Genomic DNA, 17,331 nt, shown 5'->3' on the forward strand with positions numbered 1-17,331 from the left:
ATTATTACTAAAACATTTCCACCGTTGACTTGGGGTTAAACCCAGAGTTTGTGATTAATTGTGGAGTGCATGCTGAAAGTGTTAAACTTGCAGCAAACAGCCTATCACAAGACAGATTACAAATGTAGCTTCACAAACAGCAAAAAAGTCTTTTTAAAAGCTACATTTAAATTGATTTCATTAATTAAATTTGATTAAATTAGCTGTAATAACTTCAAGAGCCCCTATTTTGGGTTTTTAAAAATGACCTTATGCAGTGTGTAACAGCTTTAACCAAAGTGAAATATCCAGCTAAGGCTTAAATCTGAAAGTGCGCCGTGTTTAAAACTATAGATTCATCTAAATCCTAAAAGAGTCCACTTTTAATGGTACGAATGAATCGCTGCTCTAACGAGTCTTTAGCTGTGGCGGTGTGACGTCAATACGGAACTCAAGCCCCGCCCATTTGTTCCACACGCAGACCTGGAAAAAAAAATGAAACCCCTGGCCACAAACACTGTTGAAAGAAAAAGATATTGATAGATTGAGGGATGATGATCGTTCTATTGAGTGTCGCCTTTTGTTCATTCTAAGCTCTTTGGTTACAGTTTAGCAGCCTAAGTTACCTTGGCAACAAAACCAAAACCAACTCACCTTCTTAAGCCCAAAAAACCCAAACTGGCTTTTTTTTTTTTTTTGCAACCGTACTATGGTCTTAGTTGTGTTTGTCAGCCAATATCCCTTGTGGGTCCTGAAACATGGTTTGAAATGAACAAACCAGACAAGTAAAATGATCAACTTTAAAAGCTGTAAAAGCAAAAGCAGACAGCAGAATACCTGACATACTGAACATATGAGAGTTATATATTTGGCTTGTGGATCAGTAAAGTTCAGTTGAATCAGAAACTTGTTGAGTGGTTACTGGTTATTTCTTGGATATTACTCAAAAATACTGAATTCACAATAGAAAGCTATTAGATATTTAAAAAGGCAAGTAAACTTGACCTAGTTTTTACCAAAAACATTTAGTGCAAAAACATTTTATTTAGAAATCGGTAACACTTTACAATAAGGTTCATTAGTTTATGCATTTACTAACATGAACTAATCATGAACAGCACTTGTACAGCATTTATTAATCATAATTGAACATTTACTAATGCATTATTAACATTCAAGTCCATGCTTGTTAGCATTAGTTAATACACCACGAGTTAAAATGAACTAACAATGAACTACTGTATTTTCATTAACTAACGTTAACATGAACAAATACTGTAGTAAATGTATCGTTCATTGTTTGTTCATGTTAGTAAATGCATTAATGAACATTAACTAATGAACCTTATTGTAAAGTGTGACCTAGAAATCTTCTTAAGAATATTTATAACAGGAATCACATTTACAGTTCTTTTGAAATCTTCATACACAATCATGCAAGCCACCAGATTTCAACCATCTGTCAGTTACATTTCAAATATATTTGATAGTTATCTGATCACTTATTCTTTCAGGAAGTACACTGTAGGTCTGAGTATGTGGTTTTTCTTTTCCATAAATATATTGTATATGTGTTGTGCTGCTAATACTGATGTTTTTTTTTTTTGCCAGAAAGGAGAGAATAGTGGCATTTGAGTGTTTTAATAATTATCCTGTATCATTAAATTACTTTAAACATTTTTATGCTGAACATATGAATGCACTAAACATTCCTCATTTATTTCAAACACAAATAAGATCCTAAATTGGTCACCTTTGCACCGTCAGTGTAATGATGGTACTGTTGTGTAACACAATCTGCAAAAACATCACCCTGAATGATGAAGTTTCTACTTCTGCTTATAATGCAGGTAAGCCATCTGCCTGTATCAGTCAATTAACCAGGAAACTTAGTCAGGTTTTTGACATTTCACCAAATGACATGTGATTTTATAATTAGCCATGAAAGGATAAAAATGTTGGATATTATAGAGCACAACTCACTTTGCTGCTGCTCCACACTGTCTTCTGATGAAGCCACGGACCGTTGAATCAGAAGATTTCAGACCGGGTCGATCCTGTTAGACTGAATGGCCTGTAACGCACTGCATTTAAGTCCCCTACTTATTTAAGTACTTAAAGACACAATACGTAGGATTGTTTTCCTTATATGATATATATATATATATATATATATATATATATATATATATATATATATATATATATATATATTGATATATATATTTTGCTGGCCTGTGTACTTACAGTATATGATTCCAAATGTTTTGAAGAATGTACAAATCCAAAGAAATTAGTGATATTAACTTTTGACACAAACCGGTTCTTGTGTGGTCATGCTTATGACGTCACACACCCTCGACTTTATAAAATGTAAACACCAAACACACTTTATTATGTTGAGTGTTTTATTAACCTGCAGAGTGCAGCATTATAACAGAGCCCTAAAATCCATTTAAATTGATAAATCAGCACTGCTTCTTCCCCAAGTGTTAACGCGTGAAACAACAGTAAGCGATGGACTGTGGCATAAAGAAAGCTCTGGTGTTTTCATGCTGCATCAAACTCACCTCTCATCTTTAATTGCTTCAGTGGTTCAATTTCGATTCGACAGCTTTCAGTGTCACTCTACTTCATATTACCATTATAATAAAGTTAGAATACTTTAGCTGATCCATGAACGTGATTTCTTTAGGAGTCCCATAAGATAAAATGAAGATGACAACTCTCATGACTCCACACTTGGCCACAGAGTTATCAAATTTCACCTTTGTTTGTTGTGAATATGCACCCTCTTGTGGTGAAAATGACATATTGTGCCTTTAATACTAAAACAGTAATACTATTTAGCCCTTTTACCACCTTTTACACAAGACTTTCTTGGGTAACACTTTACATGTGTTTACTAACATGAACAATGCCTGTACAGCATATATTAATTACAGTTCAACATTTGCCAGCGCATTAATGTACTCTTCTAACAATGAACAACCATTTTCATTAACTAACAAAAATGTTGAATAAAGACTGCAATGTATGTTTATTGTTTGTTTATGTGTTTCCCTTAATTACACCCTCAGTTAAAACATTAAAGTAGATGCACTCCATTTATATCTTTGTACACTCACTGGCCACCCTATTATTACCAGGTTGGACCCCCTTTTTGACTTCAAAACTGTTTTAATTCTTTGTGGCACAGATTCAACAAGGTACTGGAAATATTCCTCAGAGATTATGGTTCATATATGACATGATAGCATCACGCAGTTGCTGCTGTTTTGTCAGCTGCACATCCATGATGCCAATCTCACATTCCACCACATCCCAAAGGTGCTCTATTGGATTGAAATCTGGTGACCGTGGAGGCCATTTGAGAAGAGCGAACTCATTGTCATGTTCAAGAAACCAGTCTGAGATGATTCGCTCTTTATGACAGTGCATTATCCAGCTGGAAGTAGCCATCAGAAGATGAGTACATTGTGGTCATAAAGCGATGGGCATGATCAGCAACAATACTCAGGTAGGCTGTGGCATTGACATAATGCTCAATTGGTACTAATGGGCCCAAAGTGTGGCAAAAAAATATCCCCCACACCATTACACCACCACCACCAGCAGCAGCAGCCTGAATCGTTGATACAAGGCAGGATGGAAAGCCTCAGTTTCCTGTTCTTTGCTGACAGTTGCTAGTAGCACCTGGTGTGGTCTTCTGCTGCTGTAGCCCATCTGCCTCAAGGTTGGACGTGTTGTGCGTTCAGAGATGCTCTTCTGCATACTTCAGTTGTAACGAGTGGTTATTTGAGTTACTGTTGCCTTTCTATCAGCTGGAAACCAGTCTGGCCATTCTCCTCAGACCTCTCATAAACAAGGCATTTGCGCCCACAGAACTGCAGCTCACTGGATATTTTCTCTTTTTCGGACCATTCTCTGTAAACCCTAGAGATGGTTAAGCGTGAAAATCTCAGTAGATCAGCAGTTTTTGAAACACTTAGACCATCTCGTCTGGCACTAATAATTACGCCACGTTTAAAGTCACTTACATCACCTTTCGTCCCCATTCTGATGCTCAGTTTAAACAACAGATTGTCTTGACCATGTCTACATTCCTAAACGCATTGAGTTGCTGCCATGTAATTGGCTAATAGGAAATTTGCGTTAACGAACAGTCGGACAGGTGTACCTAATAAAGTGACCAGTGAGTGTATATAAAATCACTTCTGTAAATTGATTTGCTTTCGACGATAAAAAAAAGGATCTCTCATCAAGGACTCATATGAGCGATAGGCCTATTTAATGACCCATTTGATAATTATCTAACACCATAAATGAACAGGGACACAAGATAACACGGTTCATTTGGTGAGTTAACTAAAAGTTTTAAAGATGCAGTGAAGAATGAGCTTAAGGAAAAACAAGTTGGACCCCTTTAACAGATTAAGTTATTTTTAATTTTCAAATAATGTTGTATCGAGACATTACAGACTTGTGAATGCATTCAATCTTTAAGACTTAAAATCATCCGAAGCATTCCTCTCCTAAACAGAAACGCTAAGAAATATGTCTGAAACATCTACCGCTTTCTTCTGAAACAGAAAAACGTTTATAAAGTAAAATGAAAAGAATGATAATCAACCCATCACAGAGGATCAACTTTTATCAAGACCTCCAAAAAAACAAAACAAAAAAAACACCCAAGCTTTAACCTGTCCTGGCTGCTGCCGCTATGAGAATGAACCAAAAGCACAAAAGATCTACAAATCATCAACTCTTCTTCTTTGGAGTAGTAAATATCTTACAAAAATCAGCTAAGGGATTAACTTCGGATTACAAGAGAACAACAAGAGAAATGTCACTTGTTAGCATAGCTGCTAATAGCATGTAGGGTAGATAAATCCCGCAAACACAGCAGTAAAAGGCCTTAAAACGGAAAAAACCAGACAGATCTCCATGATCGCTACACGCAAACTGCCCTAGCTTTCGAAAGACTGACTGGTTTTAGAAAGACGCGAGGATAGAACAGGCATTTCATGATGAAATCGGTCGCGGAGGGGGATGAAGTGTCAAATATCATCTTCACATGTGCACTTAAACCCTCTAAAACTCTTCAGAATACATTCAATAACGTCCATAATAAAGCCAACACCATGTGTACCTTCAAAATGACCCCTGATATGGTAGTTCACCCCAAAAATGACCATTTACTCATTGTTTACTCAACCTTTGAGGTTTCTTCTTTCTGCTGAAAACAAAAGAAGAAATTGAGAAAAATAGCATGTCAATGATTTCCAACATTCTTCTAACTATCTTCTTTTGTGTTCAACAGAAAAAGAAACATACTCAAGTTATTTTTTGATGATCTCTTCCTCTAAAAGTCTCTTGTATGAGATCAGAACTGTGGTCAGTTGCTGACAGAATGACTGTAGAATTGGTCGTTCGCAAACATGACTGGAGTCGCATCTGTGATGATGTGTGCATGTTTGACCAAACTGGTCCTCGACCATCTCTTCTCTCTTTCCTCTGAGGGAATAATGAACAGCACACGCACGCACTCACAGCAAAAATAGCTCTCCTATTCACACATGCGGAGTCGCACACCCACACGCTCGCTTTTATAACACTCGCTGGAAGAAAAAGAGGGGAGAGAGACGACTCGTATGTACAGAAGCTTGTGCTCGATTATTATTATTATGATTCTTCAGCCAGACAAATGCTATTACATATAATCAATGCATTCGTTTCTTCGCTTCTAGAGAGCAGGTTATGTTCGTTAAACTCTTAATATAAATTCACATCTATTTAGCTCAAAAAAAGAAGAAGAATTCTGGGATTTTAGATATATTTTACACACATATATATATTTCCTTCATTCATCCAGACAGGCCACTGTAATCCTAATATAAACTTTTATCTAATTTATAAAGCGAATATGAATCTTTGCTATATCACAATTTTGCTATAAAACATAAGCTCTATTCAATCCACCGAATTACATCACACGCATGTGAGCAGCCCAACACCAGAGGTTTTCCATTTGGCAAAATGATACAGCCACCAAAAAACGTGCGCTATTTCTTGTAACTGTTGGGCGTTTGGACTTTAATACGGTGCTCTACAAGTATCTAAACACTGCAAGAGGAGAGCACTGCCTTTAAACCAGAGGAATGAACTCTATATGGCATGGCTTTTGTGCTCAAACGGAGTGAGAGGAGCCTGTCTTGGTGCTCTGGCTCTTGTCAGTTTAAGTGCACTTTGTTGGCACGAGAGCTCGAACTGCGCACTGGACTTTTCTCTTCCCTGAACTTCACTTCGTATTGAAATAATCACATGCTCCACGCTCCTTCTCTTACACACACATGCACACACATTCAACCCCAATCCAAGGCACTGTTAATTCAGTAAACATGGCAGTTAGATTCACTAAGCAAGAAATGCTTTAATTCTATAGGATGAGGGGCGAAAGTACGTCTCAGAGAGAGCGATGATTATGTTATAATGGCACTGTAGCAGTCAAGTTTGGTCTTAGTTGATGAACAAAAAATACCTCTCTCTGAAATGTGACTATTTATAATGTTGTTTGTCTGAAGTGTTTTCACGATGACTTACTGAATGTGTCATCGCTCGTCTAGACTGTGCGACGGTATTGAGGAAAGGGGCTGTTAGGTAACTGATTATGATTGTACGGCCACAAGCTACTGTACGACTAGAAACTAGAAAAATATTCAGGAAGGACGAAAGTGCGTCAAATATTTCAGTGATTAGTGTGCACAAGCTTATTTGTAAAGGCAGCATTTCTTTAAGTGTTATACCATCTTGTTTTTTTAAATAGAGAATCTGTTTTTGGGTAAATACTGTTGAAAAATGTAGATCATCTGCATGAAAATGAAAGTGAAAAGCTTGAGAATAATCTCTGGTCTAGTATTGCAGAGCTGGAGACAATAACACCAGGCACAAACCCGTCACGAATTCTTTAAACTATTGCTTTATACTGATCCTACTGTACGTTACCGCTTAATATTTCCCCCACACACATATATAACTCGCTCACACACTGTTAGATAAACAAAAGAATATTTATGTTCTGATCCATCGAGTCTTCATCTACAACATGACGTTTTGTTGCTATAAAATGGTGGGGGAGTTCCAAATATGAAGAAGTTCAGGTCAAATGCGCACATTTCCCGTTGAACTACAAATCTGCCTAAAACAACTACACTTTCCAAAAGCAATTTTGGCAGCAAAAACACATGACTCGGTTATAAAATCACTCTCAAGTGTTTAACGCAGTTGTGTAGTGATTCAATTCTTAAAAACCATAATAATAATAATAATAATAATAATCCTGTGCCTATAAATGTTATCTAAATACGATCATGGCTGCTATGTACAATTTACACGGAGACGTCCGAACTACACGTTTATGCTGCCAAAAAGCACCTTCAACTTCATCTTCCTTTCTGAAATCAAGAGAAGACCCCCTGTAAAACTTCGAACAAGAACGAGCACACATCACGTATTGCAATAGAACAGCTATAGAACAGCAGATAATAAAAGTAGGAGTAATACCAAATACGTTTACATACGGAGAATATCAAACTGTAGTAGATATGATGATACTTCTCACATCCAAAGAAAACAAAAACAAAAAAAAAGTGCTTTGAAAAGCAAAACCAGAGACTGCTGCTCCATCGTGGGTGGCTTGTTTTCACCAGCAAACTACTAGTGGAAAAGCGCTGGATTGTACTTCGTAAGCGGCCACCGATGTTCCCATCCAACAAACAGTTTGGTGAAAGATTATTGTTTATACATCAAGAAAGCGAAAACCTTCCCTCGTTCGGAAGAGAAACCGTCTTGGAATACGTTAAAACTCAAGATTCCTCTAAACTTCTACTTGCTGAAAGAAAACATTATAATCACTTGAATCTGAAACTCTGAACGCAACCAAGAACAAACGACTACTACACTATACAGTGGTCAAATGGTAAAATTACAGATGTGGCAGTACCACCTCACACCACTGCAGGTTCAAGTTGTTTCTGCTGCTCAAAGTAGCTTATAAAGTCTCTCGAAACACACGCACACATGTCTGCTGCGTCACAAACGCGCAACAACCGAACGATTCTCATAGTTTTGTTTACACGCATCGTTTTGATTACGCGCATCTCTGGTACAATGTATGTACAGTTAGCCTTTTGTCTAGTCCTAAAAGCATCAGAGGAACGTTGGCCCCGGTGAACTGAAAGCTAACCGTGTGGAACTGGATGAACTGAGGTCAGCAGGGCTCAGTTGGCTCAGAGATCACAGGAGAATGGTGGAGGAGTGTCTTCAGGAAGATGTGTCTGTAGGTTTGTGCAGGAAAGTGTGAGTGTGTGTGTGAGTAAATGTGTATTTACAAAGTGTTTGAGGGTGTTGTAGTGTGCGAGGACTTTATCTCTTCAGTGTTTGAATGTGTGTACACAGCAGAACCCATGTTCTTTCACCAGTTCATAATGCAGTTTCTGTTGAGGGTCATGAAGTAAACTTGGCTGCTGCCACCGGAACGCACTGACGCGAAAAACACCTAAAAGAAAGAGAAAAACAGCATTACAGTGGACGAGAAGTATAAGTTGATTGTTTAATTATTCAGTTATTTAGGTTATAATGCCTTCAGCAGCATTGGCTATATTCATAGCAAAACCTTGCCTAAATATACAATTTATGCACTCATATCGGTTTCTTAATAAACATTCATTATACAAAAACACATACAAGAAACAACAACAGCACTGAAAAGTCATATATAATACTTAAGTTTGATTAATGAAAAATATTGTAAAACTTCTTCAGAAGACACCTTTTTAAACATTTCCTTTCAAATATTTTCTGAAAAAAAAAAAAAAAAAAAAACGCTCTCGAATGTAATAAAAAAAAAAACACACATTTTATTACAATGTTTTATCTTAAAAATATTTATATACAAGTCACAAATAGGTTTTTCTTCCCCTTTCAATAAAATGAGAGTATAAGTCTTGAGTGGCTGATTTTACATCTCGTATGTACATTCCCTGACAAAAGTCTTGTCATCTATCCCAGTTGTAAGAGCAACAAATAATAACTTGACTTCAAGTTGATAACTTGGAAAAGTGGTAGAAGACCTACTGGAACGCGCATGGACCCAAGATTCTCATTGAAATCAGTCAAGTTTGGTGAAGGAAAAATTATGGCTTAGGGTTACGTTCAGTATGGGGGCGTGTGAGAGATCTGCAGAGTGGATGGCAACATTAACAGCCTGAGGTATCAAGACATTTGTGCTGCCCATTACACTACAAACCACAGGAGAGGGCAAATCCATTAGCAGGATAGCACCCCTCACACTTCAGCCTCCACATTACAGTTCCTAAGAGCAAAGAAGGTCAAGGTGCTCCAGAATTGGCAAGCCCCGTCACCTGACATGAACATTATTGAGCATGTCAGGGGTAAAATGAGGCATTGAAGACGAATCCAAAGAACCTTGATGAACTCTGGGAGTCCTGCACGAATGCTTTATTTGCCGTTCCATTTGAGCCATTGCAGAGATGTATGAATATAGTCCTCCAAGCTCACGGGAGTCATACACAATATTAATTATCTTATTTTATTAATTTAAAAATCAAGGCATGATCATGTTTTATTTTGGTAAAATAAGCATAATCCAGAGGCTTTAGCCTTTTATAAAAGCCACTTTTAATACCAAATGATCAACTAAAGGTCAAGTTATTATTTGTTGTTCCTAAAACTTGGATGTGCGACAAGACTTTTGTCAGGTAGTGTACAACCTGATGTTTATTTTCAAAATGCTAATTATTTCTTTCATTTACAAATGGATTCACTTCATACAATTTTGCTGTTTCTACATTCATCTCATTCCATTTGCCATTTACCATTAATATACAGATTTAAAGCCGGTTTTTATAAGTTATATAACTTGTCTACTAAAGCAAAGTATGTAAATCAATAAACGTCAAACAGAAAAAACATGCAAAATGTACACATTTGTATTGTTGCTGAATGAGTGACAAGTATTTGTGAAGCACATTTTTAACACAGTGCAATTTCAGTTTCACTTTAAATAAATGTGTTCAGGCTTGATTTCTAAAATAGAGGTTTCTAGTATCATGTTTACAGTAAATAATTGGTATAGTACATGCTATTATAATTAGTGTTTTTTGCTTATATTTGTTATACACATTACATTCCTGTTATGAATAATGTTACATTGAAAGGGTAACAAAGTTAAATAATAAAGTTAAGGATAAATTAGTTTGCAAACATTTCTGACATAACTTATTTTTATTTTTTATTGATAAAACTGTCAAATTTGACTTGCACATCAATGCTACTTAAAAGTCAGGAGTGCCATTTTTAGGTAAATTACCTTAATTATCTACAACTGATGTATAACTGTACCAAGTTATACATTTAATTACTACCTTATTTACCAAAGAAAATTTAATAATTGTCCTTCATTACAATTACATAACAGTTTTAAATCTGTGATTCCCTTACTATTATTTGTACTCTACAGGACATCTCATTCGATTTTCAATTTTTTTCCCTACAAATTGTAGCGTTTGTCAAGCTCATACATTTAAACATGTCATTAATGGATTTTCAAATACATTTCGATAGATGTTTATTTAATCTTTAAAAATAAAAAGCAAACTAGGAGATTAAACTCTAGTGGTGTCTTATATTTGATTTAAATATGTAGCATAAAATAAAAAGAATAAAAATACATCAAAAACAAACATTCATTTTTTTTCTTGGAGGGATTTGGACAGGAATTGTATAGTTTTTTTTTTTTAACATTAGTGTGAAGTGCAGTGTCTGTGTAAGTGTGTGAAAAGAAAAATCACCTTGTCGTTCCGTTCACACAGGAACTTAAGCCTTTGGGCTCTCTTGTGCATGAAGACTCCATCCAGGTGTCCCGTCTCAACAGAACGGATCTCAATGGCTTTCTCTCCCCAACCCATAATCTGATTAGAGCAAATGTGGGCTACAAGCAAAACACAGACACAAACACAAAAACAGATTTCAGAATTCACTACAGAAATATGGCTTCTACAGAATCTTAACTAAAACAATCCATTGAAATCTTATCTGATTAAATTCTACCTCTGCTGGAAAACAGAGAATATTTGCTTTCATTCAGTCTGGTCTATATAAAAAATTACAGAGATCATCTCAAGCCATTTGAATAAAACCAAGACCCCCATATGCCCCTGACAAACCACCTTTAGTAAACACACTCTTTCATCTCTCTGATCACTCCATATAAAAATAAATAAATAAATGAATAAATCATTGTGCATTTATGAAGTGTGCTTCATACAGATAAGTGGGCTTAACAAACCACCTGTAGAAACAAGCTTCTCTCTCTCAAAAATAATACCACCTTCTTTTCCTAGCACTAAATCAGAGTGCAAACAGTTCCTCTGTATAATAAGCACTTATTGTGTGTATTGCCTCTTCTTACTGAATCGCTGAACGCCTCCTAATTGTAAGTGGCTTTGGAAAATAGCATCTTCTAAATGAATGAATCTAAATGTAGAGGTAAAAAATAAATGAATAATAAAAAAAAATTCTCCATCTACCACTTTTACAACTGTGCAGAAAGCAGAATGTGTGTTTGTGTGTATCTGTATATATACCCCCCACACTCTTCTCATAACTTAAACTCCCCATAAACACTGCATTATTTATTATTTAATATTTGCACAATTAAAATTGCACATATTCATTGCACTACATTGCACTTTCATCTTGAATTGTACATATCTACTGCACATATACATTTGTAATTATGTTAATTCTTTCGGCATACCCCTGATTATTAATAGCAACCTGTACATATATTCACTAATTGTAAATCTATGTTCCTAGCTAATACAACCTGTACATAATGTTCATAGTACAACCATCTGTAAATATAGTTCTAGTTCTATTTATTTATATAGCACGTTTCCAACTGCTACAGGGCTGCACAAAGTGCTTTACAGAGAGAAAATAAACACATGATATGAGCATAAAATAGTTAAAACAGCAATTAGCACATAATAGGAAGGAACTTAGAAAAATTATCAATAAAAGAGCAAAAAATGTAAATAAAAATAGTAAAAATAATAATAAAATATTTTTCCTAATTAAAATATGCTACCACAGTTGACCAACACTAAACACGATAGAGAACATGACCGTTTTGATCCCCCTCCTCACTCCCAGCCCCAACATCCCCCCCTCCCTTCTGAAAGGGAAGGACTTATGCTTCAAACAGACCTAGAAAATAAATGCGTCTTTAATTTGGACTTAAAAATAGGCAGCGACGAAGCCTTTTTTAGCTCTAATGTTACCATAGTTTTTCTATAATTGCACTTTATAGCTTATAGCTATATCCTGCACTTGTTGCTATTGCACTGCTGGTTAGACCTAAACTGCATTCCGTTGCCTTGTACTTGTAATGATAATAAAGTTGAATCTAATCTAATCTAGTATACACACTCACCTACTGATGTGGGCATTTCTCCCCACTGCAGCACCACATCTTTAATGATACGTCCGTACGTGTTGACATAAACACCTTCGTCCTCATAACACAACAGCATCTCCATCCCATCTGAGTTGGGCAGGAACACGATGGCGTGAGGAGTGATCTGTGACTGGATCTACAGCAGCAGACCGAGAGCAAGAGAGAGGAACATGGATTTATAGGAGAAATAAATCACTATCAAACTCTCCTCTGCATTTTCCAATTGACTGACCCAGTGTATTCTTGGTGTGTCACATGACAACATAACTCACATGTACAGGAATGTAGATGTCGTAGTTGTTTCCAGAGTCAACATCAATGGCATGGAAGCCAGCCAAGGAGCCATAGATGACCTTTAACCTCTGACCCTCTTCTACTGTGAGGTCAACCAACACAGGTCTGTGCGGCAGGTCTCCAAATGACTAAGAAACATCAATAAAAGCTTGATATTAATTATTTTTAACAACAACAAAAACATAATAAGATTGTAAATTAAAAGAATTTTAAGGCAAGGCAAGTTTATGTAGCACATTTCATCCACGATGGTAATTCAAAGTGCTTTACATAAGAATAAAAGAAACAAGAAAATAAAAATGATTAAAAGAATAAAGACATTTTTATGATTTTGACTTTAATTAAATGATTCAAATGATTTAGATTTGAATTTAAAAATTTTTTTTCTTATTTTAAAAGAAAAATCTTAAAAATCTTTATCTTATGCATTTTTAAATGTTGAAAAATCATTATTTTGGGGGAAACCAGGATTCTTAAAGGGATAGTTCTCCCAAAAATGAAATGTGGAAGATATTTTGAAGTTAATTTGAAGATATTTTGAAGAATGTTGGAAACCTGTAACCATTCACGTGCAAATTAGAAAAAATAGTTGAACTGGAAGTCAGTTGTTATCAATTTTCAACATTCTTTAAAATATCTTCTTGTGTGTTCAACAGAACAAAAAAGGAGTTGAACAATTTAAGGGTGCATAAATGATGACATAATTTTTATTTTGGGTCAAACTATCCCTTTAAATACCCCTTAAAAGGGTTTTAAAAACAATTACAAACAATAGAATTTATTCAAAATACAAATCTTTTGGAAAAGTTTTAATATTTTACCATCATTTCTGATAGTTTTACTTTGTTAAATGAAAGTTTTTCTTTTCCACAGGCACAAAGAAAAAAAATGAATCAATCAAATAATAATAAAAAGCTGACCAAAACATTTTGAAAAGCCTTAAAATCCCCACTAAAGCACATACCAGCATTGTATGCGACCAATAAAACAATCAGACATAAACACAAAGCTTGCGTCAGTACCTTGAAGGCCATGAACTTGTGGTAAGGTTTTGGAGCCCAGGCGTAAACCTCCACTGCATTCTTCAGAGCGATAACCAGAAACTTAATCCTTTCATATTTCACTGGGAAAATAAACACGACATTCACAGCACTTTTATTACAAGGCACGAAGCACTTTAAAAGAGTTGAGAGGAAACTTCTAAGATAAAAGTAGCTTTCCTCATGTCTTCTGACCTATTCGGTTTCATTTTTGCTTATTCGCCAAGCAGCAGCTGAGCACAATCTTTCATCACTTTCTTTTGGTTTGTGCATAATTAAGCACCTCATACATGCACACTTACCCACTTTATAGTGCACACAGCCCTCCATTTCCCCTACAGTGGTCCAGCCCTGTTTCTTCTCCACCTCTGGGTCATTATGGAGGATCTTATTCCTCAGCCAGGCCAGATAATACACGCGTACCTTATTCTTCTTGCCTAAGAAAAGAGAGAAACTACACATGAAGATCCTAAAATAAAGGTGGTCTGGTCTATATCTATGTGTCCTGGCAAAGATAGACGGGTGTGTGAAATAAGGAACAGAGCATTTTATAACCTGATATAGTGATGAGGAGGTTCAGTCCCTCCAGGACATCCATCTGCTGAAATCTGCGCGAGTTGATCAGTGGATACACTTTACCCTGACCGCTTCTGTCCAGCAGCTTCAGACCATTCTCTGTCCCGACCAGCAGATTCACACCTGACAGAATGCACACAGTTAAAACACACACACCGTTCGAGACCTAAAATGCTCACAGACTGTGCTATGGAGCTGTTCTGAGAAAACTGTTTATCATGCTTTAGGGGTGTACTGAATTTAAAGTAGAAAAGTTTTGACTGTATATGATAAACTCTCTGTAGGAGTGGATGAAAAAAAAAAACGGTACACTGCTCAAAAGGGTAGTATGGTGAAATTTGACCTTGTGCCACTTTATTCCACCATGCTTTGTGGTCATATTTTATGCATTTTGGCCAGTGGGTGGCACTGCCATCAAACTAGTCCTCCTGAACGCTCAGGGAATTGGTGCAAAGATAACAAAGTTCATGTCAACACATTAAAATGATACACAGATACAAATATATTTCTTGAAAAAAAAACTTCTGTCTGGCAACCCTATTAGTGTAGTATGAGCTTAGAAAGATAAAAACAATTGAACAAGGAGAAAATCGAGAACAGAAATCACTTGTTGCACTAGCACGGCTTAGAAAAATCAGAGAAGAAAGAAAGTTTTGTTTCTAGGACACTTGCCTGAATTATTTTAGCTAAAATGTGTGTTACATTTTAAAGAGTTTGAACTGGAGGGTTTAAAACACTAAAAGAAGGAGGAACAAATAGCCTTGATCTCATTATGTGCCAATTTTCACACACTTCATACACTAACCTCACTACCCTAAAATAATGTAAATACTTGATTAAAAAGAACTAAATCAGCAATCAGAAAAGTACTTGAATCAGTAAAGTGACTCAAATGGATCAAAGCTACCTGAAATCAATAGACCCTCCAGGTTGTTTTCCAGGTTTCTCAGTAGCGGAAGTTGTCATAGTTGTGTAAACTTAATGCAAGGTGAATGGGAAATATTTTTTTTTTTTACAATCCTATTGTCAAATAATAAAAGATGATCAATGATGACGTTATCAAGACTTGCAGAAAAAAAAAAAATCAGTGTTAGACTGTTAATGGCAGACAGAAGAGAACAATGTCAATTCTAATAATTCTGACTTTAGCTGTATTGACCTTATTCTAAAATGCGGAAGTGCGCCTGTTTTCGCGATTGTCTTAGAACTTCCTATTCAGTCGCCTATGGGAGAAATGACTAGGAATAATAAACGGCAGAAAATGGCCAAACTACTTGCTCAACAAACAAATGTTTGCATGACTACACAGACCAAGTAGCATAATATAATAAGAAAATATTAAATTGCAACATCAAGCAGCGTAACGAGCAGTTGTTAACGTCAAAAAATGAATGGAAGTGAATGTGACCGGAAGTCGCGAAACAAAAAGATTCAAATGGCAGCGCCCACTCGTCAGCTGAGAATAAGGTGAATATGAAGAGTTTATTTGCAAAAATAGAAAAACATAACAATTTTTAAAAGTTTTCAGAAATCATGTTTTCACATTGAATATTGAAGAGTTCAACTGACGTCCAAAATTCTGGGAACAAAACAAATGTAAAACTCTTCATTTATCACCCTTTTAAAATATTAAGAGCTTGAATAATCATTGCACAGAGATGATGACAATTTTACTGGCCACAGAATGGGTGAAAACACAAACAATAGATATAGCAATACGGTTCGACTTATCATCTGCAATAAATGGTTTAAATGGAATGAGATTATCAAGTCAGGACTTTCTGTATAAAATTATCTACAAAATAAATACAAAAATTAAAGTCTTATAGTTGAAGTTAGAGATGAACAAAGTGGCAGAAAAGCTAAAACTTAGAGAAACACTGTTACTGTCAAACACTGTTTATTACACTGAGTCAGTTTAATGGTGAAGGGATTGATCCAATAGACCTGTTGATAGTAGGTTTTGGGAAGAAATGTCACAATGCTTTGTAAAAGTATTTTGTAGTATTTTTAAAATACAAAAATACAGTTTTTATTTTTATACACATTTTGGCTGCTGTCGTTTGTAGTTTATTTTAATGCACCTATACTTAAACTAAAAGGTATTTGGCATTTTATTTTAAAATACATTTTAAAGTATTTCTGCCCAACCCTGATAGTAAGAATAGACAGTTGGGATGTCTTTATGAGAAATGTACTTCGTTAGATTGACAAACACACGCATGGCTCTTACCCCAGAGAGCAGCGCAGAGGATCTCAGAGTTAAATCTCTTCTTGTATTTGCGGATTTCAGGAGTGTCACTGACCGGACGTGTGTTTGTGGGATTGACATTGACCATGGAGCCCTTCCTCACCTCCAGCTTTAGCTGCTCAAAACGAGAGCCCAGACCTACAACACCCACAAACCGCACAGCAGAGAGACACTGAGTCATCTGTCAGAAACAGATTCACAGCCATCAAGAAACAGTCACAGGTCTAGGCTGCTGAAATCATTTTCTTGCTCAGATCTTCTGTCTTGTTTTCCAGTAAACATGTAGAAGATTCATTAGAACAAAACATACAGCTATGGGGGAAAATATGTAATGTTATGAGAGAACATAATTTAAATATATGCTGCAATTCAAGTATATATATATATATATATATATATATTTCTCAAGTAATGTAAGAAAATTAAAATTAATATAGCATTTCCAGTAGATTCATCTAATCAATTTTGATTCTCAACAACAACAAAAAAGTAAATAAATATTCTCATGTATTCCAATGTATTAAGCTTTACACAAACAGCACTGTTCAAATGTTTGCTTTTTCAAATAATCAATATGCATTAAGAAATTAATATATACATATTCAGCAAATATTTAACATTTATAATGTTACAAATTATGCTTATTTTAA

At 35.7% G+C, this 17,331-nt stretch overlaps 1 protein-coding gene across 16 annotated transcripts in view; it reads right to left on the reverse strand.

Annotated features, from left to right (window-relative positions):
* Positions 1 to 4,404: 4,404 nt before the first annotated feature.
* mink1 (misshapen-like kinase 1) overlaps positions 4,405 to 17,331 on the reverse strand; it is a 79,632-nt gene continuing 66,705 nt past the window's right edge. For 15 of the 16 annotated variants that reach the window (XM_087250940.1, XM_087250939.1, XM_087250936.1 and 12 more), the window contains 8 exon segments: positions 16,664 to 16,819; positions 14,410 to 14,553; positions 14,157 to 14,291; positions 13,837 to 13,937; positions 12,793 to 12,942; positions 12,497 to 12,656; positions 10,851 to 10,990; positions 4,405 to 8,536 (listed from right to left, as the gene is read on the reverse strand). In XM_087250940.1, the coding sequence (XP_087107066.1) occupies positions 8,453 to 8,536; positions 10,851 to 10,990; positions 12,497 to 12,656; positions 12,793 to 12,942; positions 13,837 to 13,937; positions 14,157 to 14,291; positions 14,410 to 14,553; positions 16,664 to 16,819 (1,070 nt within the window). In that variant the 3' untranslated portion in view covers positions 4,405 to 8,452. 16 annotated transcript variants of the gene reach the window in all.

This window comes from Danio rerio, chromosome 5 (genome assembly GCF_052040795.2).
Source record: "Danio rerio strain M-AB ecotype USA chromosome 5, GRCz13ab, whole genome shotgun sequence".
NCBI classification, from domain to species: domain Eukaryota; kingdom Metazoa; phylum Chordata; class Actinopteri; order Cypriniformes; family Danionidae; genus Danio; species Danio rerio.